This window comes from Giraffa tippelskirchi, chromosome 6 (assembly GCF_054371585.1).
Source record: "Giraffa tippelskirchi isolate mGirTip1 chromosome 6, T2T-mGirTip1v1.2.pri, whole genome shotgun sequence".
Classification (NCBI taxonomy): domain Eukaryota; kingdom Metazoa; phylum Chordata; class Mammalia; order Artiodactyla; family Giraffidae; genus Giraffa; species Giraffa tippelskirchi.
Window position 1 is genome coordinate 1,636,841 of NC_137280.1, and position 24,391 is coordinate 1,661,231.

Consider the following 24,391-nt stretch of genomic DNA (forward strand, 5'->3'; position numbering starts at 1 on the left):
TTTCTGATTACAGTTTCGATTTCCGTGCTTGTGATGGGTCTGTTAAGATCTTCTATTTCTTCATGGTTCAGTTTTGGAAAGTTATACTTTTCTAAGAATTTGTCCATTTCTTCCAAGTTGTCCATTTTATTGGCATATAGCTGTTGGTAGTAGTCTCTTATGATCCTTTGTATTTCTGTGGAGTCTGTTGTGATCTCTCCATTTTCATTTCTAATTTTGTTGATCTGATTCTTCTCCCTTTGTTTCTTGATGAGTCTGGCTAATGGCTTATCAATTTTGTTTATCTTCTCGAAAAACCAGCTTTTAGTTTTGTTGATTTTTGCTATGGTCTCTTTTGTTTCTTTTGCATTTATTTCTGCCCTAATTTTTAAGATTTCTTTCCTTCTACTGACCCTGGGGTTTTCCATTTCTTCCTTCTCTAGTTGCTTTAGGTGTAGAGTTAGTTGATTTATTTGATTTTTTTCTTGTTTCTTGAGGTACGCCTGTATTGCTATGAACCTTCCCCTTAGTATTGCTTTTACAGTGTCCCATAGGTTTTGGGTTGTTGTGTTTTCATTTTCATTCGTTTCCATGCATAATTTTATTTCTTTTTTGATTTCTTCTGTGATTTGTTGGTTATTCAGAAGCGTGTTGTTTAGCCTCCATATGTTGGAACTTTTAATAGTTTTTTTCCTGTAACTGAGGTCTAATCTTACTGCATTGTGGTCAGAGAAGATGGCTGGGATGATTTCAATTTTTTTGAATTTACCAAGGCTAGATTTATGGCCCAGGATGTGATCTATCCTGGAGAAAGTTCCATGTGCACTTGAGAAAAAGGTAAAATTGATTGTTTTGGGGTGGAAACTCCTGTAAATATCAATTAAATCTAATTTGTCTATTGTATCATTTAAAGTTTGTGTTTCCTTGTTAATTTTCTGTTTAGTTGATCTATCCATATGCGTGAGTGGAGTATTAAAGTCTCCCACTATTATTGTGTTATTGTTAATTTCCCCTTTCATACTTGTTAGTATTTGCCTTATATATTGTGGTGCTCCTATGTTGGGTGCATATATATTTATGATTGTTACGTCTTCTTCTTGAATTGATCCTTTGATCTTTATGTAGTGTCCTTCTTTGTCCCTTTTCACATCCTTTATTTTAAAGTCTATTTTATCTGAAATGAGTATTGCGACTCCTGCTTTCTTTTGGTCTCCGTTTGCATGGAATATGTTTTTCCATCCTTTCACTTTCAGCCTGTGTGTGTCTCTAGTTTTGAGGTGGGTCTCTTGTAGACAGCATATATAGGGGTCTTGTTTTTGTATCCATTCAGCAACCCTTTGTCTTTTGGTTGGGGCATTCAACCCATTTACATTTAAGGTAATTATTGATAAGTATGATCCCGTTGCCATTTACTTTGTTGTTTTGAGTTCGTGTTGAAACATCCTTTCTGTGTTTCCTGTTTAGAGAAGATCCTTTAGCATTTGCTGGAGAGCTGGTTTGGTGGTGCTGAATTCCCTCAGCTCTTGCTTAACAATTAATTTTTAAATTTACTATTTGAGATGAATATAATTTAATTTTTCAGAAATATAATTTTCATTTTATATTATATATACACACACATACACAATCCCAGTACATGAAAAAACACTACATTGGATGTAGCAGGATGCACCAAATGTTGATGCTTATAAAAGAAGCCTGATGAATTCATTTTCCTCACATAGTGAGAGAAAGAATACTTTTGTTTTTTTACCTTTTAGGGAAAATAATCTCCCCAAACTCCAATACTCACTAGATTTTGAATACTGTGAAATACTACCTAATTTTCATCTCAATAACAAATACTAATTGTCCAAATCCAGATGTTAGAAATAATTACTGAAGCCTTCAGTCATTTTCCTTTTCCCATTTACTGGTAAATGGACCATGCAAATCATTATTCAGGCATAGCCCTTAAACTCTTGGAGTCTTGATTGGGTTCTCACATTTTGGAAATTGAGAAATTTGATAAAAAATGTAATAATACTTATCTGACTATTTGCGTGTATGTTCGTTTATCTAGGTAATGTCTACCTACCCTATGAAGGGCTTCGCGGGTGGCGCTAGTGGTAAAGAACCCATCTGCCAATGCAGGAGATATGAGAGAGGCGGGTTTGGTCCCTGGTGGGGAAGGTCCCCTGAAACAGGGCATGGCGACCCAGTGCAGTATTCTTCCCTGGAGAGTCCACATGGACAGAGGATCCTGGTGGGCTACAGTCTAGGGTTGCAGAGAGGCGGACGTGGCTAGAGCGACTGAGTGCGCGTGTTCCTGTGAACCTCTGTCCGTCTCTCACCAGCTTACCTAGTGTGTGTACTATGCGTGTTACTCTTTCTTTACTAGACATTTACTCTGTGTGTGTGTGTGTGTGTGTGTGTGTGTGTGTGTGTGTGCTCTGTCAGTTACATTTCTTTTCTTTCCCATTTTTGTGTGACATTCAGTAGATTGACTTTTAGAATATAGGAATTTGGGAACAAATGCTCATAGAATCACACTTTGGGGAGTTGTAATTTGAAAATTCTTTCTTGTTTTGAACTGGAATTTTGTGCATTGAGCTCACGTTACTAGCAAGCAGCACGCCCAGTCTTTCCTGAAACACTGATCTCATTTCATAGTCCTGCTGTTCCTTTCTCCTTTCATCTTGAACTTAATCCGCTCCTGCAGGGTTTCACACTGGCTTTGGGGCTTTGTCTTAGATATGTATCTCCAAACAAGAAATATTTATATGTTCAAATATCTGTGTATCTCTCTCCCTGGTAAGTTTCTTTTTCTATATTCTGATTGTTAATCTTATTCTCCATAAATCTCAGTTGCAGGCAATTCTTAAAAATGTCACCTATGTTTATATCAGTGTGTAAAGGTAACAAACATAATCAATTAGAGATTATAAACTAGTATGATTAAAACAACCTTTAAGTCTAATTCTTATTCCTTCTGTATGCTTCTCTCAAGGATGAATCTTTTGAAAATAAGACTTGCCCAAATCAATATCTCAAAACTCCTCACCAAGTCTGTACCGTGTAGCGAATGAAGTATGAATGCTGTATTAGGTATTGCAGACCCTTTAATCCATCTTGCCAACTTTATCTACAGCTATTCTCTCATCAAAAACTTGATCAAAATAAATCTGCTCATTATTCCCTGATAGGCAGTGTATTTAGAGAGACCAGATTGTCTGTATTTGATTTCTGCTCTGCTACTTTCTCACTGTATAGCTTGGGTAAATTAATTAAACTATCTGTGTCTCACTAAAAGAGAACTAATAACAGTATCTACTACATAGGGTTATTATGGGGAGTAAAATTTTCTTACATAAAAGTCACAGAAAACCGTACGTGACACACGGAAAGAGTTTAATAGATTATATCATCAAAAATGGCAGATTTGACTGTATTTTCATATGCCACTTCTTTTTCCGAGAATCATTACATTTTTTCTTTATTTCAGCTCTCTTTTGCTTCAAGATACGTTTCAGATCCAATCTCCGTTCTTCAGTGACGTCTACTCTTCTGAACTGGTGTGTTTCTTTCCTTGTCGTTGATGGTGTGCTCAGTTAGAGCAGTTGCATTATTTATTGTTCAAGCTGAGATTGTTTTGATAGTGAAAGTGAGCACTGCCGATAAGTAGGCTGGGACGGCTGGCATAAACGGGGGCTGACCTGGGCAAAGAGACAGACGGTCACCTTCTGAGCGGTGAGCAGTGCAGCCCTCAGTTATCAGCGCTGTTATTATCAAGTCACAGCAAACTATCAGTATATGCAAATTGGTATGGCAGATCTCCCATACATTTATGTGACAGAAAATGAGATTCATTAAAGTGAACCTTTGGAGTCAGACACGACTGAGCAACTAAGCACAGACGTGCCCGCAGTGCCCGCAGCTCTCTCCGGCCGTTCCAGGAGCACCGTTGCCCGACTGCTCAGACCCGAACAGCCCAGTGTCTTCTGCTCAGTCCTCTTCATGAACCAAGCTTGATCCTCAGGTGTCTGCGGCCTTCCTGACCGCTGGTAACTGACGAGACGGCCGCTCCACGCGGTGCTCCTGCATTGCCTGGCCCCTGACTCCCTGCCTTACCCCTCCTGATCCTCTCAGGATGGGGAAGAACTACCCTCGTTCCTGTCATTCCTCCCACAGTGCTTGTACTCGGCCTTCTTAAATGATCCTCAACACAACTGAGACCGTGGTAATTCTTGCTGAGGTTTTATTGATGCACCAGGGTAAAAGAAAGAAGAGTAGGGAGGTTTAAGTTGGAGAATTCCCAACAACCATTGCTTAAACCTGTGCTCACACCTCTGAGCTTATGGCCTCATTCTTTGCCTAGCTCTCAGCCTGTGTCCTCTGACCGGGGACAACTCACGCCTCACTGTTGGAACCACCCCAGAATTCTCAGTCATCTTTGTACATTAGATGCTCCTTCCCAGAAAGAGACTAGTGTCCCTCATACCCAAGTCCCCTACCACCCTCTTCCCATTCCAGCTCTCTGGTTTAACCTCTTTTTCTATGATCAACACAGGAAAACTCCTCTTTTCTGGAAAAACCATCCCAGTACTCAAGGAAGTTGGTTTGGTTCTATTCTCTTATTAAAATAATTCTACTAGCCCAATATTGGTATATTTCCCTAAAACCAGGATATTTGGCTTGCTTCATTATTACCTGTTTTATACTTTTGAACTGTGGTATTGGAGAAGTCCCTTGGACCGCAAGGAGATCCAACCAGTCCATCCTAAAGGAAATCAGTCCTGAATATTCATTGGAAGGACTGATGCTGAAGCTGAAACTCCAATACTTTGGCCACCTGATGTGAAGAACTGACTCAGTGGAAAAGACCCTGATGCTGGGAAAGATTGAACGCAGGAGGAGAAGGGGATGACAGAGGATGAGATGGTTGGATGGCATCACTGACTCGATGGACATGAGTTTGAGCAAGTTCTGGGAGTTGGTGATGGACAGGGAGGCCTGGCGTGCTACAGTCCATGGGGTCACAAAGAGTCGGACACGACTGAATGACTCAACTGACTGACTGACTGACTTGTTATATAGTATCTACTGCTTTATTATGCTGTTTGCCACTTCATAAATATGTTCTGTATCCTCAACTTGACTGTTCCTTGAGAGCAGGTATTTCTGTTGCCTGGCAAAGTTCCTGACACTGAGCTGATGTTGTATGAAAGTTCATGATTGATGAGTGCGGGGTGGTACAGTAATGCAGAACACTCCTCATTCGTGAAATACCCCTTCCTTCCTGAAATACTGTTTTTTCCTTGTTGTTGTCTTTCAGTCTCTTAAGTTGTGTGTGACTCTCTGCGACCCCATGGGCTGCAGCACGCCAGGCTGCCCTGTCCTTCACCATCTCCCAGAGTTTGCTCACATTCATGTCCATGGAGTTGGTGATACAGTCTAACCTTGTCCTCTGCTGGCCCCTTCTCCTTTTGCCTTCAGTCTTTCCCAGCATCAGGGTCTTTTCCAATGAGTCATCTTTCCTTGCAAGATGTAGTTTGTGTGTAGAACAACTTTCCATGAATCTCTGGGTTCTCCTGGCAGAGCCGTGTTGTCTGTCAGTATACTCAGAGGCTTCTCCTTCTGGTCCGGACTGTTTGCGTTGTGACTTACTGTCCCTTCTGGGACAAGTCAGTCTTGTGGTTTTGGTATCAAGCACAGACTGGCTGAAACCGTGGTGAAAAGAGGGTTTGTTCAGGAAGTGAAATCCACCACCAGAGAGATGTGTCACAAAATCACCAATACTAATGCTGGGCTCACGGGGATTCGTGTTAGGAAATTTCCCCACCAGCCTTGTCTTTTTCTCAACAGGGCTGTCGATAGCACTCCAGTGGCCTGCTCTGGCAACTGTTCAGTTGTTTAACCCAGAAGTATTCCTCTCAGGTAGAAATCTTCCTCTTTTGACCTCTCATAGTTTCCACCTAATAGCATATCTTTGTCAGCCAGCACTTACCTGTGTGCTCCACTGGCCATCAAACGTGACACCAAACAAGGAAGGTCTTACTCTCTTATCAGCGCAGTGTTTTTTTCTATCATTGGAGCTGACCTGGTGTCAGCCGCTCTTTCCCCAGACGCCATCATCAGTAATCACAGTTAACCACAGAGATGTACACTCAGATTTTGACCTTTATTCTCCACACTGAGGACAAAGAAGAAGAAACAAAACTGGTAGTTTATCTGAATAGAAAATGATGGAAGACTCAGGAGGGGTAACACTAAGTGAAAAATTCCACCATTTATTTTAATCAGTTTTCAAGGTGGTTTTTAAGAATTACATACTCATTTTGGCTTAATAAATTGAAATCTTCCAAACAATGGTGGATAGATTATTTTTGGTTTTTCCTTGATTGCTATATAATTTAATGCTTTGTGTTTTTGCTGGGAATTATAACATTTACCTTTTTTGTGAAACAAATAATGAAAAAATCACAGCTTAGCTTTTGATAGTGGATGCCTGCTAAGTCACTTCAGTTGTATCCAGCTCTTTGACGCTATGGACTGTAGCCCGCCAGGCTCCTCTGTCCATGGAATTCTTCAGGCAAGAATATTGGGGTGGGTTTCTGAGCCCTCCTCTAGAGGATTTTCCCAACCCAGGGATCAAACCTGCATCTCCTGCATTGGCAGGAGGATTCTTTACCGCTGAGCCCCCGGGGAAAGCCAGTCTTTGATGGTAGGTTAATGATACTAACTTTATTAGTATTCAAGTAGTATAAATGCCAAGAAATTATGTTAGCAAAGTATGGAATTTGGTCTGAGCAACTTTTAACTTTTTTTGAGATCATGGAGGATGACAAATAAATACTACCTCTGTTCTTCAAGGAGCGAGGCAGATGGAAGTCCAAATATTATCTCTGATCTTCATAAAGCTTTTACATCAGAAAATGGCCTATCTTTGTATACTGATGTGTTTCCTCACACTGAATTCCGGAATTAGATCATTGTCCTCCCCAAGTCGTAACTGTCTGGATTAAGGCAGCCTTCTGCACACACAGCGCAAACCGGAGGAGCCGACCAGACTGCCTGCTCACGGTGGGCAGAGGCTTCCTGAAGGAGCGCACGGCCCAGAGGAAGGGTTCATACCCACTTTCTTGTGGACTCACCAGTCACGTGACATCATTTAGGGGGTCGTGAACTGGGGGGACGTGGGTGGAAAGACTCCAGCAGCGTTTCACTAATGAGGCGCCCTCTGCGTCCAGGGAAACATCGGGAGTGGCTGGTAGACTTCTCTCACCGTGAAAACTGCCTAAGCTTTTGCACCTTAATCCATTGGGAAGTGAAAGTGTTAGTCATTCAGTCATGTCTGACTCTTTGTGACCCCATGGACTGTAGCCCACCTGGCTCCTCTGTCCATGGGCTTCTCCAGGCAAGGATACTGGAGTGGTTGCCGTTCCCTCTCCAGGGGATCTGCCTGACCTAGGGATTGAACCCGGGTCTTCTGCATTGCAGGCAGATTCTTTGCCATCTGGGGCTTAACTATTAAATCTTTGGTCAGCTGGAGTCATGGCCCTGTGAGCCGGGAAGGGGAGCGGGCGTCTCTCAGGATGACCCTTCTCCTGAGGCTGCTCTGCAAAGGCTGGTTACTGCTCCTTTCAGTACCTCCTGGGACCACTCGCAGGCAAAACAATAACTAACTAAATTAATTCCTCCAAGACTACTCTGCATTGAAGGCTGAAGTTCACTTATATGTTACTTTGCATCCCAAATGTATCCAACCACATATCCAGAAGGGGCGATCAGAGGTTCTTCAAAGAGAGCAAATGAAAAAGCATAAAATACAGTCCTCTTTTTATTATCAGATTCCCAGGGAGAAATGTAACTTGTCCACTGAATTCCCTGCCAGGCTGTATCCATTAACTTCTAGTAGGAAGCAGATGGCAGCTCAAGCTGGGAAGTAGAGAAGGGTTTAATAAAAGAACTGTTGACTCCATTGGAGACAAGGCGTCTGGAAGTGAAGAAGGATGGGTAGCATCCTGGGGTTATCGGGAGGGAGTACTTGATACCACCCTGGGCCTGAGGGGCCCCGGTGGGGGAGAGCCTCAGACTCCAGAGAAAGGCATTGCATGGAGAGGGCCACCTTACACAGAGAGAGAAAAGGAGCTCCTGGCGACCTGGGAGGACCAGAGGGGATAAGCACGGGCCCCAGGTTCCCTCTTGTCCTGTGGGAGCTTCCCCGGGGGTGAGTTCAGTGGAGAGTCGAGGGCCAGGGGCCTGCGTAGCCTCTGGGGCACGAAGGATACAGAGAGATCTGGAGAGCAGGCAGAAAAGAACCAGCTCATCAATTCAAGTTTAAGACAAAGCGTGAAGGAAATAAAGTCCAAAATCAAATTCTGTTGCCCTTGTGTTGTAGAATGCCAGAGAAATTTAAGTGCAAAATCCATTCTGTTTAACTTAATATTCTGCTCAGTCTCAGCTAGAGTCATTTCTCAGTGCTTGGCAGAGTTGGGTTTCTTTTAAAAGCTGCAGGTTGGACTCTCCTCCTGCAATGGACGTAGATCCTTCAAGAGCCTCAGAAGTTGTATTTGCTTAATGCCAGATGTTTGTTTTACGAGCTGCACTTTTTTTTTTAAAGAGACCAAATTCGCATCAAAAAGTGTCAGCTTTAGGCACATAACAACAAATTGTGAAATGAGCCAATCCCTAGTTCCTAGAACAGTTATACAAGGCAAAATAATATTTCCAGAATCCAGAACCCAAGATCTAGTCTAAAGTAAGTGTTGTTTGTCGAAGACCACAGCATTGACTGAAGGACATGTAAGTGAAGGAACTCAGAAAAAAAATTTTTTTTTTCATTTTTATTAATGTATTTATTTTAAACTATATTCCTCAGAAAATCTCTGAACATCAAAATATCTGAATTTTGAAGCCTTCCCAGAAGATAAAACTGAATCTAGCATTGGAAGTATGAAAAAGAAAGATTTTGACTTAAAAAAAAGCCACACATGTACAAACTGATGTATTTAAAATGGATAACCAGAAAGGCCCTACTGTATAGCACATGGAACTCTGCTCAATGTTAATGTGGTAGCTTGGATGGGAAGGGAGTTTGGAGGAGAATGGATACATGTATATGTATGGCTGAGTCCCTTCTGTGTTCACCTGAAACTATCACATTAATCGCCTTTACCCCAATTCAGGGCTGCCCACGTGGCTCGGTGGTAAAGAATCTGCCTGCCAATGTAGGAGACATGGGTTTGATCCTAGGTCAGGAAGATCCCATCTAGGAGGAAATGGCAACCCACTGCAGTATTCTTGCCTGGAAGATCTCATGGACAGAGGAAGCTGGCGGGCTGCATTTCGCGGGGCCGCAGAGTTGGACACACTGAGTGACTGAGCATGAACACGATACCCCGATAGAAAATTAAAAGGTTTTTTTTTTTTTTTAAAGCTAGAGATTTTTATCAATTAAGAAATAAGGAATGACTTAAGAAGGATTCTTCGTTGGTAGATGTTCCAAATGATAATTTTCTGATGTTATGACTCTTGTCCTGGTGTTTCTTTGACCACTATTTTCTCTAAACTCCTACAGGTTTTATCTCATCCAAAATATAAATTAGCCGTATGTTTCTTAACTGCCTATCACAGAAAATATTCTTGATCGAGCTTTGCTGTAAAGCCAGTCTTGATAGTTGATCCAGAAGTCGTAAACTCAAATGGGAGAAATCAGTAAGAGTTTAATTTTTCCTTTACGTGTACATGGAGCAAAATCCACTTCTGTCTACCGTGTCCTCTTCCAGATCTTGCATTTGAGACATGGCTGCTGTTTTTCAAAGGGCTTCTCTGGTGGCTCAGAGGGTAAAGTGTCTGCCTACAATGTGGGAGACCTGGGTTCCATCCCCGGATCGGGAAGATCCCTTGGAGAAGGAAATGGCAATCCACTCCGGTACTCTTGCCTGGAAAATCCCATGCTGTTTTTCAGAGTTTAGAAACTTTTAATGGCGGACAGAAATTTTCAGACAGAAAATCTCAAGGAGTCTCTCATTTCCATCTCATGGTCACAGCCTCTTGTTTTTGCCTGTCTTCTTTGTACTGTTTATCTGTGGCTGCTGACATTGAAAATCTAAACCTGGAAACTCACTAGTGTAATGTAGCACAGGCAAAACTCGGGTTAGCATGAGGTAAATCCTTTCAGCACAGGGGAGGCAAATGTTCTGTCTCCTGTCCAATTTTAGGGCCTCTGTGTAAAAAGACTGCTTCCTGCAGCTGAGCTTTGCCCCAGCCATGGCTGCCTAGGAAGCCACACCTGTGTGGTCCAAGGAGCCCTCCTGAGCCTGCCGAGTCAGCTGTAGATCATCCTGGATGAAGCCGCAACCCCGCCTTTGTGATGGCCATCATCCTGATAGTCCTGGCGCAGGGGTCACCGCCCTCCCAAAGAGAACGCCTCTGTAAGGGGTGACCAACAGCAAGTGAAAAAGTGCCATCGTGCTTAAAGCTCACAGTCTCTCAGGCCAGGGCAGGAAAAACAGAACAAAACAACGAATGCATAATTGTAGATTCTAAGGTTGATAATTTCTACACAGGGTCAAAGTAAACAAAGAAAAAAGCCTGAAGCCATGGGTCATAGCTTACCCCAGACGCCTTCGTCACTCCTGGTGTATGTCAGTCCCCAAAGATTCATCCTCCTTTCTGTTACAAAGACCCTGGCGCTCTGTACCAGATATTTCCTCCCTGAAAAATAAACACAGGACTCCTTGCCCTCCATAGGGTAGATCTTATGTCCTGACCTGGAGCAGTAAAGTGTCTAACAATTTGTGGGGAGTCTGGTTCCCAAGAAAAGGAGGGGAAGGTGCGAGACAGCACACGCTCACTCTCTCCTGTGCTGAGCAGACGGATGCGGCGCTTGCCTCTTCTGAGGCAGGGAGCGTGATTGACTGCCCCACTTTCTGCCCTTTCTGGAGCCAACTCTGCCACTCTCCCGGGGCTGCTGCCACCCAGGGACTGAGCTGGGCTTGCGGACCAGTGCCACTCCCTCCTCAGGCTTTTTCGTGGGCAGCCTCCCTGTGAGGGCCCCGTTGACCTTGCCCGGCCTCTCAGAATGGCGCTGTGGTCTGAGACCTTTTCTGACTCTCCTTAGGTGCTGTCAGACCCGCACTGCATTATGAAGGCTGTCTTCTGCCTTCCCTGTCTCCTCTGCTCCCAGCCTTAACGGGCATTTCCTCCAGTAACCCCTTGCATGTCTCATCCCATCTTGCATAAGCTTCCGGGAGGACTTGGACTAACACTTTAACATTTTCCAAAGTCAATGACTTGTTAGGTAATCGAGCCCATCTCCCCTAGACTGAGTGAGGGGGAGGAGAAAGATAGGCGTGTGAAGCTGAACCAGTATCCCTTTACATGGAATACGGTATCAGGATTGGAAAATAAGCTGCCTGCCCTATGGTTTCATTACAAGAAGTTAGAGAGGCTAAAGGTCATCCCGTCTTCTGTCTAGCTTGTGTCTCCATCAAACTATGGCTTAATGGTGTTTTCAGGAGCAGAATATTAAACAGGCCCTTTATCGGCTTCATTTGACTTTTCATTGTGATGAGAAAATAGAGTTGATTGGTTCACTAGTTGAATAAAAATTAAACCAGTCAATAATTTAGTTTTCAAATTTTGAGTACTTTCTGTTGTGTCTTACAAATGCTATGATCGCCTGATTCTTTCTTTTTAGTGCATTTCAGTTTGGTTAAAGTTGCCAGGCATCCATTCAGTTGCTCAGCTGAGAAATTTTGATTCAGGTCTTTCTTCATGGTCCATAGTTAATCAGTTGCCAAGGGCTTTAGAAGGTTCTCTTCAAAGGTATCCAGAATCTGCTCCCTCCTTTCTGTTCTTTCTGACAATGTTCTTGTCATCAAGTTTGACCTGTTTAAATAGCCTTGTTATTGTCTCTCTTCAGTCTCTTCATTATTCCAATTGATTCTTTTTTCTAATCTATAAACCAAATTATACTAGTTTCCCACGTAGAAATTGCTTTCCATTACCTGGAAGATGAGGTTAAAACTCTTTTTCATGATGCAAAAGGGTCTTCATAATCTGATCCCAGCTTTCTTTTGAGACTCATGCAGGGAAGCTTCCATTCTTCATGTCCCCTCTTCTAGTCATGCAGCACCGTTGGATGCTCTTGCATTTGTCAGCTGTTACACTTTTTTTGTGTGTGATTGTGCATGTTTTTCCTTAGGTCTTGAGCTTTATTTCTTTCCTTTAATCTGATGACTTCCTCCATATGCCTTGAAGCCTGGCTCAAAATCACCTCTTCTAAAAAAAAAACCTCAAAGGTTTCCCAGGCAGAATTAATAATCTCTAATTCACCCTTAAAATGTTGTATATAGAGATCTACAATGGCACTTTTCAATCACATTTTAATTTTTTCCCCCTTTGTCCTTTTAGACTGTAAATTCCAATCAGGGTGGGCAATTCTGGTTGGCACACAATAAATATTACTGAGTTTAAGTAGAAATTTCAAGATATTATAGAAGAGGGATCTAGGAATAATCAAGATTAAAATGTATTTCTCCTTTAATAAATATATTTCTGTTCAATAAATAGTAAAAATTCTAAATAATGTATAATAAATAATACAAATTGCAGTAGCAGAGCCTTGCTACAACCTACTTTTCCATATTATGAAATTTTAAAGATTTTTGGTCTTCTTCAAAAGGACCGTATGTAACGTACAGAATTACTTAAATTATATTATTGCACCAGAGTGTCTCTTACATATTTCACTCCAAAGAAAAGTTTTAGCTTAGGGCATAGTGAAGCCATATGTCCCAAACTGACTGAATATTTTATATACATTATTTCTTCTTGTTGTCTTTTTTCTTCTTGTTTTATTATCAACAAACAGTAGCAAAAGTAGCTATATCTTACTTAGCAAAAAGAACCTAAATGCAGTTGAGTGTACTTGTCAATATTAAACTAAATTATGAATAAAAAATACTAAAATGTATATGGAGGTGATAAATCATAGGCATATATATTAATGATATAAGCGACATGAATGAAGCATTGATACTGAGTACAGATTCACTTTAGCAGCCTCTTAGTTGTTCTTACTGAACGACAGGAGAAGTGTGACCTCTCTGGGTCTCAGTTTCCTTAGTTGTAAAATAAAAGGGTTGGTCTAGGCTCATTCGTTATTCAGAATGCTTATGTGCCAGATGCTAGTGTTGGAAATACAGAGATGAGCAAGATAGATAGAGTGCTTGTCTTCTACTGATTTAAAAGACTTATGTGAATTTAGGGGTCGCACCGCGCAGACATGGACACGGCGGAGCCTTCCGCGCCCGAGTCGACCCGCGGCGCTAGCTGGTCTGAGGACCAGGCCGCGCAGGACACAGTCCCGCTCCCGACCGGTGTCTTCCAGGTTGCAGAAAGGTTGCAAAAAAGGATATGTGCACTCTGCCCCAAAGACCTCGAGTGTAGTGTCCTGTACTTTGCACAGTCAGAGAATATAGCTGCTCATGAAACTGTTTGCTGTATTCCTCAGCACTTGTGGAATGTGAGGACCATGATACACATAATAATGATAGAAATTTTGACGTGGAATCAGTAAAGAAAGAAATCAAGAGAGGAAGGAAGTTGAAATGCACGTTTTGTGGGAAAAAAGGAGCCACCGTGGGATGTGACTTAAAATCCTGTGCCAAGAATTACCACTTTTTCTGTGCCAAGAATGACCACGCAGTTCTACAAGCTGATGGACGTTCAGGAATTTATAAAGTGTTTTGCCAACAACATGCTGACCCTCAAAATGCCTGCTTTTCAGGAGTGAAAAGAAACAGAGGAAGGAGTAAACGTCTCTCAACAGGCAATCATGTACAGCCACCTGAGAGAATGGCACTGAAGAAGGAAAAGGACGACAGACACACAGATGCAATTGTGAAAGCTGCTTTTCTCAAGAAATGTAAAGAAGCAGGGCTTCTTGATGCTTTATTTGAAGAACTATTAGACAAACTTCATTTGCTTCAGGAAAGACTCATGGATGAGACCACTGCAGAATCAGACTAGGAAGAAATCGGGACTTCACTTTTTGACTGTAGATTGTTTGAAGACACACTTGTAAACTTTCAAGCAGCAATAGAGAATCAAATTCATGAATCTGAAGAGAGCCGACAGCAGCTGAAGGAAGAGATTGAGCTGCTCCAGGACTTAAAACAAACCTTGTGCTCTGGGCTTCAGTCAAGTTCCACTTCAGATTCTTCTGTGTCTTCTTAAGGACCATTTCCTAAGCCAGGAATTGAGCACAGTTGCAGACAGGGTGAAAGCTGGAGACTGGCCTGTGAAAGCCACACACCTTGAGCACCAGGCCCCTGGGGTGTCTCTGGTCCTTGCCCGTTCTTACCTGTTCTTGCTGATGGGCATCTGAAGCCTGTTTACTGCCTCCCCCTCCTTAGTGTCATCTCACTTCTACCTCTCTCCCACTAGTAAAATATTCCTCAGAGTCTACTTGAGTAAATTAGACCATGCTTCCCATGGCTCTTAAAAATCTTTTAGTGGCCTCCTCCCCTCCCCTGAGCTGAGTGGATGCCAGGTGCTCCCGCCCCAGGTCCTTTGCATGTTCTGCTGTGAGGTCTTCACCGAGATTGTCGTTCTCCTCACGTCTCTTCTTGGTGTAAGCCACTGTATTGCACATCAAACCACTAGAGTATAAGCAGCCTGTGGGCAGAAACTCCCATTCCTATGTTTTTATCTTTTGAGACTAGTTCCAGCCCATAATACCTCTTTGATATAATAAATTTAATATTATACATTACCAAAAAAAAAAATAAAAGACTTATGTGAATTTAAAATTCTTTCTCCTTTAGAGTTTCATAAATGTGGCATAATGGTTAATTGAGATGGATAATGAAATATCCATTTTTTTTTATTTAGAAGCATATTTTACTGATGTTCATATGACTAAAAGTTCTCATTAGAAGATATGTCTTAATGGTTAAATAGTGATAAACATATTGTCACTATTTTATAGTAATTGGCCCTTGTTATAATTTTTTTTTTTTGGCCCTTGACTTTAAACAGCAGAAAATTGGTTAATGTATTGATCACACATAAAGACTAGGGTTTAGTCAGACATATGTATTTTAAATCCAAGAATCCGTTATAGAGATTTCACTCTGCACACTGACTCTTATTCAATTCCAGATTGGCATTATTGTCTGTAGCCTTACATATGACTTGGAGATGGGAATAGGAAATTTTTCTGTTGCTTTTTAGTACTGTACAGACGGGACAACTGATTCAAAAATATAAATTATCTTGCCCATTTGAAAAATGGACAATGATGATGGATGCTGCTAAGTCACTTCAGTCGTGTCCGACTCTGTGTGACCCCATGGACTGCAGCCTTCCAGGCTCCTCGGTCCATGGGATTTTCCAGGCAGGAGTACTGGAGTGGGTTGCCATTTCCTTCTCCAATGCATGAAGGTGAAAAGTGAAAGTGAAGTCGCTCAGTCGTGTCCAACTCTTTGCGACCCCATGGACTGCAGCCTACCAGGCTCCTCCGTCCATGGGATTTTCCAGGCAGGAGTACTGGAGTGGGGTGCCATTGCCTTCTCCAATGATGATGGATAAGGAGGACAAAAATAAGCAAATATTCACTGTTTTAGTAAATTTACTCCATGGAAGTTTTAGGAATTACCAGAATGACATAAAGACACTAAGAGGAAGACGCTCTTTGAATCCATATTGTAAATGATTTTCATTTCACCTGCTAATTGTGTATTTATTAATACCATGTGAGATGTCTTCACTCTTATACTCTGATCACATCTAAAGGATATGAAATCCACATTCAAAGGAATCAGAAAACCTGCCAGTGTACTTTTAAAAATATGATCCCAATATGTTGCAATCAGATTATGTCTCCTGAGGGAAACAACTCAGTGGTAAAGCAGGTCCCTTTCTGCTCACTTTTCCATTTAAAGATTAGAAAACTGTAATATTCCATGTTGTAACAGGAATGATATTTTCATGGTATTAAGCCAAAATGGACTTTTTTTCCTAGTAGTTTTATGACTTTCATATGAAGAGCCATGCCTGGGATGTTCAGATTATATTATCTTTTAGTGTAGAGAAGATACCTCTTCTATTATTGAGGCTGGGAACTGAGGTTTCATGTCTCCTGGGAAGGAGTTATCAATAGGTAAAATGAAGAAGTGTTTGCTTGGGAAAAATATATGTAGGATACTCTCCTTTTCTGAACGTGTGGGTTTAGGAAAAGAAAAGAGAGAGAGAGAGATGTGGTCCAGAGGTGAGGCTTTCATGCCCTCATTTTTCTCCTCTTGGAAGTGGAACCCAGTGTCTGTGGCAGAAACATGCATGTGTGTGTGGAAGAATCTGACCACATCAGAGGGTCAAGTAGAAGGGAGCTCAGGGGAGACTGCAGAATTCAGAGAAGATCTCACATATATGGCAAGGGTGAAAACACAAGTGTGGTAAAGGGATGACACAGGCAGCCTTCTCAGTTCCCGGGTATGCCCAGAGTGGGAGGAAATTAAGAAATTTCCTTATCCTCTAGAGAGGAGATGTGGAGGGGCTGATAGTGTCAATGGTCCATCAGAGGGCCAGAGTTGAGACAAAGAGGTCTTTGTGTAAAGGACCTCAGACCTACATACAGGTTTCTCAGGAGACAGGTAAGGTAGTCTGGTATTCCCATCTCTTTTAAGAATTTTCCACAGTTTTTTGTGATCTGCACAATCGAAGTCTTTAGTGTAGTCAATAAAGCAGAAGTAGGTGTTTTCCTGGAGTAGTTCTTTTTCTATCATCCAATGGATGTTGGCACTTTGATTTCTGGTTCCTCTGCCTTTTCTAAATCCAGCTTGTACATCTGGAAGTTCTCAGTTCACATAGTGTTAAAGCCTAGCTTGAAGGATTTTGAACATTACCTTGTTAGCATGTGAAATGAATGCAATTGTATGGTACTTTGAACATTCCTTGGTATTGCCTTTCTTTGAGACTGAAATGAAAACTGAACTTTCCCAGTCCTGTGGCCATTGTTTAGTTTTCCAAATTTGCTTGCATATTGAGTGCAGCACTTTAACAGCATCATCTTTTATGATTTGAAATAGCTCCACTGAAATCCCATCACCTCCACTAGATTTGTTCGTTGTGATGCTTCCTAAGGCCCACTTGACTTCTCACTGCAGGATGTCTGACTGTAGATTAATGACCACACTGTCATGGTTATCCAAGTCATTAAGATCTTTTTTATACAGTTTCTTTGTGTATTCTTGCCACCTTTTCTTGACCTCTACTGCTTCTGTTAGGTCCTTGCCGCTTCTGTCTTTTATTGTGCCCATCTTTGCTTGAAGTGCTCCCTTGGTATCTCCAGTTTTCTTGAAGTGATCTCGAGCTTTTCCCATTCTGTTGTTTTCCTCTATTTCTTTGCCTTGCTCGTTTAATAAGGCTTCCTGTCTTTGGAACTCTGCAGTCAGTTGGGTATGTCTCTTTCCTTTTCTCCTTTGCCTTTCACTTCTCTTCTTTTCTCGGCTAATCGTAAGGCCTCCTCAGTTAACCACCTGCCTTCCTGTATTTCTTTTTCTTGAAGATGGCTTTAGTCAGCACCTTCTGTACATGAGCCTCCATCCATAGTTCTTCAGACACTCTGTCTACCAGATCTAATCCCTGAATCTGCTTGTCGCCTCTGCTGTACAATCATAAGGGATTTGTTTTAGGTCATACCTTAATGGTCTAGTGGGTTCCCCTACTTTCTTCAATTTAAGCCTGAACTTTGCAATAGGAGTTCATTATTTGAGCCATAGTCAGCTCTAGGTCTTGTTTTTGCTGACTTTATAGAGAGAGCTTCTCCATCTTAATTTGCAAAGAATATATAATCAGTTTGATTTCATTATTGATGATCCAGTGATGTCCATTTGTAGTGTCGTCTCTTGTGTTGTTGGAAGAGGGTGTTTGCTATGTGTGTGTTCTCATGGCAAAACCCTGTTAGCCTTTGCCCCGTTTCATATTGTACTCCAAGGCCAAACTCGCCTGTTGTTCCAGATATCTCTTGACTTCCTACTTTGAATTCCAATTCCCTATGATGAAAAGATATCTTTTTTTGGTGTTAGTTCTAGAAGGTGTTGTAGGTCTTCGTAGAACCGTTCAGTGTCAGCTACTTTGGCATTAGTGGTTGGGGCATAGACTTGGATTACTGTGATTTTGCATGGTTTGCCTTGGAAAGGAACCGAGATCATTCTTTTGTTTTTGAGATTGCACCCAAGTACTGCATTTCGAACTTTTTTGTTGACTTTGAGGGCTACTCCATTTCTTCTAAGGGATTCTTGCCCACAGTAGTAGATATAATGGCCATGAATTAAATTCCCCTCTTCTCATCCATTTTAGTTCACTGATTCCTAAAGTATTGATGTTCACTCTTGCCATCTCCTGCTTGACCACATCCAGTTTACCTTGATTCATGGATCTAACATTCCAGGTTTCTGTGCAGTATTGCTTACATCGTTGGACTCCACTTTCATCAGACACAGCAGCTGAGCGTCATTTCCGCTCTGGCCCAGCCTCTTCATTCCGTCTGCAGCTGTTTCTCTGCTCTTCCCCAGAAGCATATTGGACCCCTACTGACTTGCGGGGCTCAGCTTTTGGTGTCCTATCTTTTTTGCCTTTTCATACTGTTAATGGGATTCTTGAGGCAGAACCCCAGAGTGATTTGCCATTGCCTATGCCAGTGGACCACATTTTGTCAGAACTCTCTCCACCATGACCCGTCCGTCTTGGGTGGCGCTGCGTGGCATGGCTCGTAGCTTCATTGTGCTACAGAAGGCTGTGATCCACGCGATCATTTTGGTTAGCTCTCTATGATTGTGTTTTTCATTCTGGAGTCTGTGGGATTGTAGTTCTTGCTTCTTCTATCTGAGATTCCACATATACGTGATACCATATGGTATTTATCTTTCTCTTTCGTACTTACTTTACTTACTGTAATAATCTGTAGGTCTATCCAGGTTGCTAGAAATGGCATTATTTCATTCTTTTTTATGGCTGAGTAGTATTCCACTACAAACACATTTTCTTTATCCATTCATCTGTCAATGGACATTATTTTGCTTTCATGTCCTGGTTATGGTAAATAGTGCCCCTATGAACACTGGGGTGAATATATCACTTCACATTATAGTTTTTTTCTGACTATATGCCCAGGAATGGGATTGCAGGATCATATGGAAACTCTGCTTATTTTTTTTGAGGAACCTCCATACTGTTTTCCAAAGTAGCTGTACAAATTTACATTCCTACCAACAGTGTGAGATGGTTCATTTTCCTCCACACCCTCTTCAGCATTTGTTACTTGTAGACTTTAGTGATAGCCATTATAGCTGGTGTGTGATGGTACCTTATTGTAGTTTTCAAAAATAATTTTTTTTGGTTTGGTTGATTTACCACGTTGTATTAGTTTCAGGGGTACAGCATAGTGAATGAGTTATACATATAGCCACTCATTTTTTAGATTCTTTTCCCATATCAGCTATTACAGAATATTGAGTAGAGTTCCCTGTCCTATACGGTAGGTTCTTATTAGTTATGTGTTTTATAAATAGTAGTGTTATGTGTCAATCCTAGTCTCCCATCTCCCAATTTATCCCCCTCCCTTATTTCCTGGTAACCATAAGTTTAATTTCTACATCTGTTTTGTAACTAAGCTCATTTGTACCCCTTTTCAGATTTCACATATAAGAGATACCATGATATTTGTCTCTGTGTGTCTGACTCTCTTCACTCAGTATGACCATCTCTAGGTCCATCCACATTGCTGCTAATGGCATTATTTCATTATTTTGTTCTTTTTTATGGCTGAGTGATATTTCATTGTATGTGTGTGTGTGTGTGTGTGTGTGTGTGTGTGTGTGTACGCGCGCGCGCGCACAGCACGTCTTCTTTATCCATTCCTCTGTTGGTGGATGTTTAGGTTGTTTCCATGTCCTGGCTGTTGTAAATAGTGCTGCTGTGAACATAGGAGTACATGTGTCTTTTCAAATTAGGGTTTTCTCCAGGTATATGCCCAGAAGTGGGTTTGTTGGATCATAACGTAGTCCTGTTTTTAGTTTTTTGAGGAACCTCCATATTGTTCTGCATAGTAACTGTACCAATTTACATTCCCACCAACAGCAAAAGAGGGTTCCCTTTTCCCCACACCCTCTCTAGCATTTATTGTTGGTAGATTTTTTTTTTTTTTGATGATGGCTGTTCTGAGTGGTGCGAGTTATTATAATTTTGATTTGCATTACTCTAACACTAAGCAATGTTGAACATCGTTTCATGTGCCTATTTGCCATCTGTATATCTTCTTTGGAAAAATTAGGCCCCATTTCTTGATGGAATGTGGTAAGGTCACATTGTAGAAGAGAAGGTGAAATGGGAGATATTCTGATAGTCTTTGGAAAGTACAGGGAGAATCCTTGAACCACAGTTACTTGAAAAGAAATTTTGTATACTACGAGGAGACTAGTTAAACTTGAAATGACTGAGATAGTATTAATTGGAAAGTATAAATTTCCTTGTTACTCAGTGGAATGTGACTCATTGGAAGGATTAGATTTGCTTTCGTTTTCCCATATTGTAGTAATAGAGATTTATTTTGTGATCCTGATATGTTAGCCTAATTGATTTGGGTTTAATTTTAAAACCACTATGTTCTCTGTCAGTGACATTTTGACAGCTAGTCTATATCTCTAGTGCCTAGTATCAGTTTCAACTGTCCGTGAACAAACATTTCTCTCTTGAGCTACAGTCAGTCTTTTGAGTACCTCCAAATGATTGCCTATTTCTTAGGGTGCTCGAAAGTTCTTCACCTTAGATAACAGTCTATAATGTTTTTGAGAATACATGTCTCTTTTCAGTTGTCAGCAAATTCTGATTAAACAGCCTTTTATTCCCTTTTAAAAATGATTTCTTTCCTCACTAGTTTGCAAGTGACTTTTCCTCACCTGCCCCTTGCCTGCAGCCCCAGGTGAATTTTGCATGCGCCATCTCGTCTGTTGGCTGGACTTTCTAGTGTCCCTCCAGGCTTCCCAGGCGGCACAGTGGTAGCGAATTTGTGTGCCAATACAGGAAACGCAGGAGATGTGGGTTTGATCCCTGAGTCAGGAAGATGCCCTGAAGTAGGAGATGGCAACCCACTCTAGTATTGTTGCCTGGAAAATTCCATGGACTGAGGAGCCTGGTGGGCTGCAGTCCAGGGGGTCACAGAGAGTGAACACAACTGAGCACGCTGCCTGAGAGGAGGAGAGTGATTGTCCCTCAGTCTGTTGAAAACCATTCTCTGAAGGTTAGAGATGGTTCCTGTAACAAAGCCTAGAAATGGTAAGGCTGCCAGCATGCCGGTGCCTGAGGAGAGAGCTCAGGCCTCCTCGGGCCAGGCTGGGAGGGACGCCGAGAAGCTGTCTGCCTCCTGGTCATTGTGCCTGAGCTGACAGATGTTCCAAAGATGGAAAATTTTGCAATAAATAGCTAAGCAATTGGCTTAGTATCTGCATGTCATTTTCTCATTTAATGCTTGCTATTTATATTTTTATGTTAATAACTATGCCTATAATCTTCTGGTAAATATATTTAAATAGAACATGTCCTAGGTGCTTTGGTTATTGTTACAGTTTCTGTTGGAGGGTAGGAGTTCATGGAAGGCTGTCTTGACATGCAGCTACAATTCTCTATTATATTTATTGTATGCCATCGTTTATAGTATTCTGTTTTATGATAATGTAATTGAAAGGGCTTTAGATAGAAGACTGTATTTTGGTTATAATTTTTCTGTTAAATAAAAAGTATTTCTCTTTTGGGGGGCTTTAAGTTCGCAATGTTAAACAATAAAACAATATGTTAGATAAAATAATTTCAAAGTTTCTATCCAGTGTTGTCAATCTATTAATTTCCCTTATTTTAAGGAAGTGATGAAGAATAAAAAAAGATCTACATACAGTTTAATTCTGTACAAAACGTTTCTTACAACTCACACATGTTGGTCAGTTCATTTCCGTTCAGTCGCTCAGTCGTGTCCGACTCTTTGCGACCCCAAGAACTGCAGCACTCCAGGCCTCCCTGTCCATCACGAACTCCCAGAGTTTACCCAAACCCATGTCCATCGAGTCGGTGATGCCATCCAGCCATCTCATCCTCTGTCGTCCCCTTCTCCTCCTGCCCACAATCCTTCCCAGCATTAGGGTCTTTTCCAATGAGTCAGCTCTTTGCATGAGGTGGCCAAAGTATTGGAGTTTCAGCTTCAACATCAGTCCTTCCAATGAACACCCAGGACTGATCTCCTTTAGGATGGACTGGTTGGATCTCCTTGCAGTCCAAGGGACTCTCAAGAGTCTTCTCCAACACCACACTTCAAAAGCATCAATTCTTCGGTGCTCAGCTTTCTTTATAGTCCAACTCTCACATCCATACATGACCACTGGAAAAACCATAGCCTTGACTAGACGGACCTTTGTTGGCAAAGTAATGTCTCTGCTTTTTAATATGCTACTGACATTTATGAAGGAATTGTGTTGATGAGATTTTGACTATTTCTTATCTCTGTAACTTTAAATGGAATCTTGATGAAATTACTGAGGTATTTTTCATTATCAAGATGGAAACATTTTTCTATACAATAACATAGCACTTCAAATAAATTTAGAAATACCACAAATGAATAAATGTAAAATTAAATTATCCTTGAACTTCAGGCATATAATGTAATTTAATTTTGTTGTATGATAGGAATGCTTCATTTTTATTCACATAGAATAATAGAAAAATAAACTAATGGAGACAGTAGAATACTTTGGAGAGAAAATAGTCAATTTAAGTGCAAATAACTAAGAAACATTGAGAGGTGTGAAAAACAAAAGAAAAATTTACCTCATTTTGGTGATTATTGTGAAAGGTAATATATTTGTTTAAGGAAAAGGTATCTAAATATCTAGATTTTTTTCAGATTAAAAGTATGACTTAAATGGTTTGTGATATTTGATTACATTTGAGATTTCACTTAATATGAAATTACCAAACTAATAGCTGAACATAATTGAAGCACATTATCTTGGAAACCACTAAAAATAATTATTGTTTTTACAGGGTAAAGACTAGAATTAGATTTTCAATATTTTCCTTTGGTAGAACAGAATTCCATTAGAGGTAATTTACATATTTTTTTAGCTAGAAATTCTTTTTCTCCCCAAAATATTGTATGTAAGACTGTAATTTATGATAGATTTAAAAATTGATTACAATGATGCTTGTGGGCCCAATTCCCTTGGCCATTTAGTTTTCTTACTTTTTTTCACCCAAGTAGACTCCTTACACATCCCAGAACCATGGGCTTCAGGAGAGCAGTTTGAAAATCAATACCTTACTGTGTAAAGTAATTCTATGTTAGTACACAAATGGCAACATTAGTTTGTTACAACATGACCAATATTTAAGAATGAGAGACATTATTGTTGAAATTTCTTCTTTTATGTATATGGAATTCAAATGATTGTTGCCTCATTAATAGATATTAAATCTTTATATCTCAAAGAGATTGGCATGTGAAAGAAGGGTGTGTGCATGCATGCTAAGTCACTTCAGTTGTGTCTGACTCTGTGAACCTATGGGCTATACCCCACCAGGCTCTTCTGTCCGTGGGATTCTTCAGACAAGGAGTGGGTTGCCATACTCTCCTCCAGGGAATCTACCTGAACCAGGGATCAGACCCGTGTCTCTTAGGTCTAACCTGCATTGGTGGGTGGGTTCTTTACCGCTAGCGCCACCTCGGAAGCCTGAAAGAAGGGTAGTCAACTTTAAAATGGTGTTCCAGATCACCTAGAAATAATTAAATTAACTAGGGAGTTTATATATAAGAAATCAACGGGTATCTTCAAATGAATAAAGTAAAATATTGCTTGTAAGCCTGTTCAGATTGCTACACTGAAGTTCTCTCTAGAGTCAGATATTTGTGAAAAACACAATACTATTGATTTATCAAATAGTAGGAAACATACTTTGTTTTGGTGATTTTTATTGAATCTTTTCACTTTTGAAAGGTTTAAAGTGACTGGAGTGTCAGATGTGGATGGTTCTCTGGATGTTAATGAACTCTTCATATTTGCTCAGATGAGGTTAGCAGTGGCTGGAAATCTCTCCAACACATTTTATGGCATTTATATAATGTGTTTGTCTTTGCGAAATGTTTACCACTGAGCATCTTCCTGAGAAGCAGTTGATAAATGTTTGACTGACAGGCCACAGAGCTACTAGGCTGACAGATACTGCTGTTGGCAGGCTCAGGATAGCAAAAGCTGACTTGTCATGGTTTACGGGCTTTCCTAGCTTCCTCAGGTTTCTGTCGCCCTTAGTCATAAACACTGTACCATCTCCTCTGAGTATGTAATCTCAGATTCACCTCACCTTTTTCTCATCTCAT

At 41.0% G+C, this 24,391-nt stretch overlaps 2 protein-coding genes across 2 annotated transcripts in view; both read left to right on the plus strand.

Moving 5' to 3' along the window:
• The window catches only part of LOC145509421 (uncharacterized), a 132,279-nt gene that overhangs the window by 28,696 nt on the left and 79,192 nt on the right, over positions 1-24,391 (plus strand). Inside the window, exon 4 of the mRNA XM_081498046.1 lies at positions 3,464-3,533. Coding sequence (XP_081354172.1) covers positions 3,464-3,533 — 70 coding nt within the window. The remainder of the gene's footprint in view (positions 1-3,463; positions 3,534-24,391) is intronic.
• Positions 13,253-14,285, plus strand: LOC145511492 (PHD finger protein 11-like). The gene is given in 2 exon segments (XM_081504903.1): positions 13,253-13,454; positions 13,457-14,285. Coding segments are annotated over 2 exon segments (951 nt in total). The 3' UTR covers positions 14,206-14,285.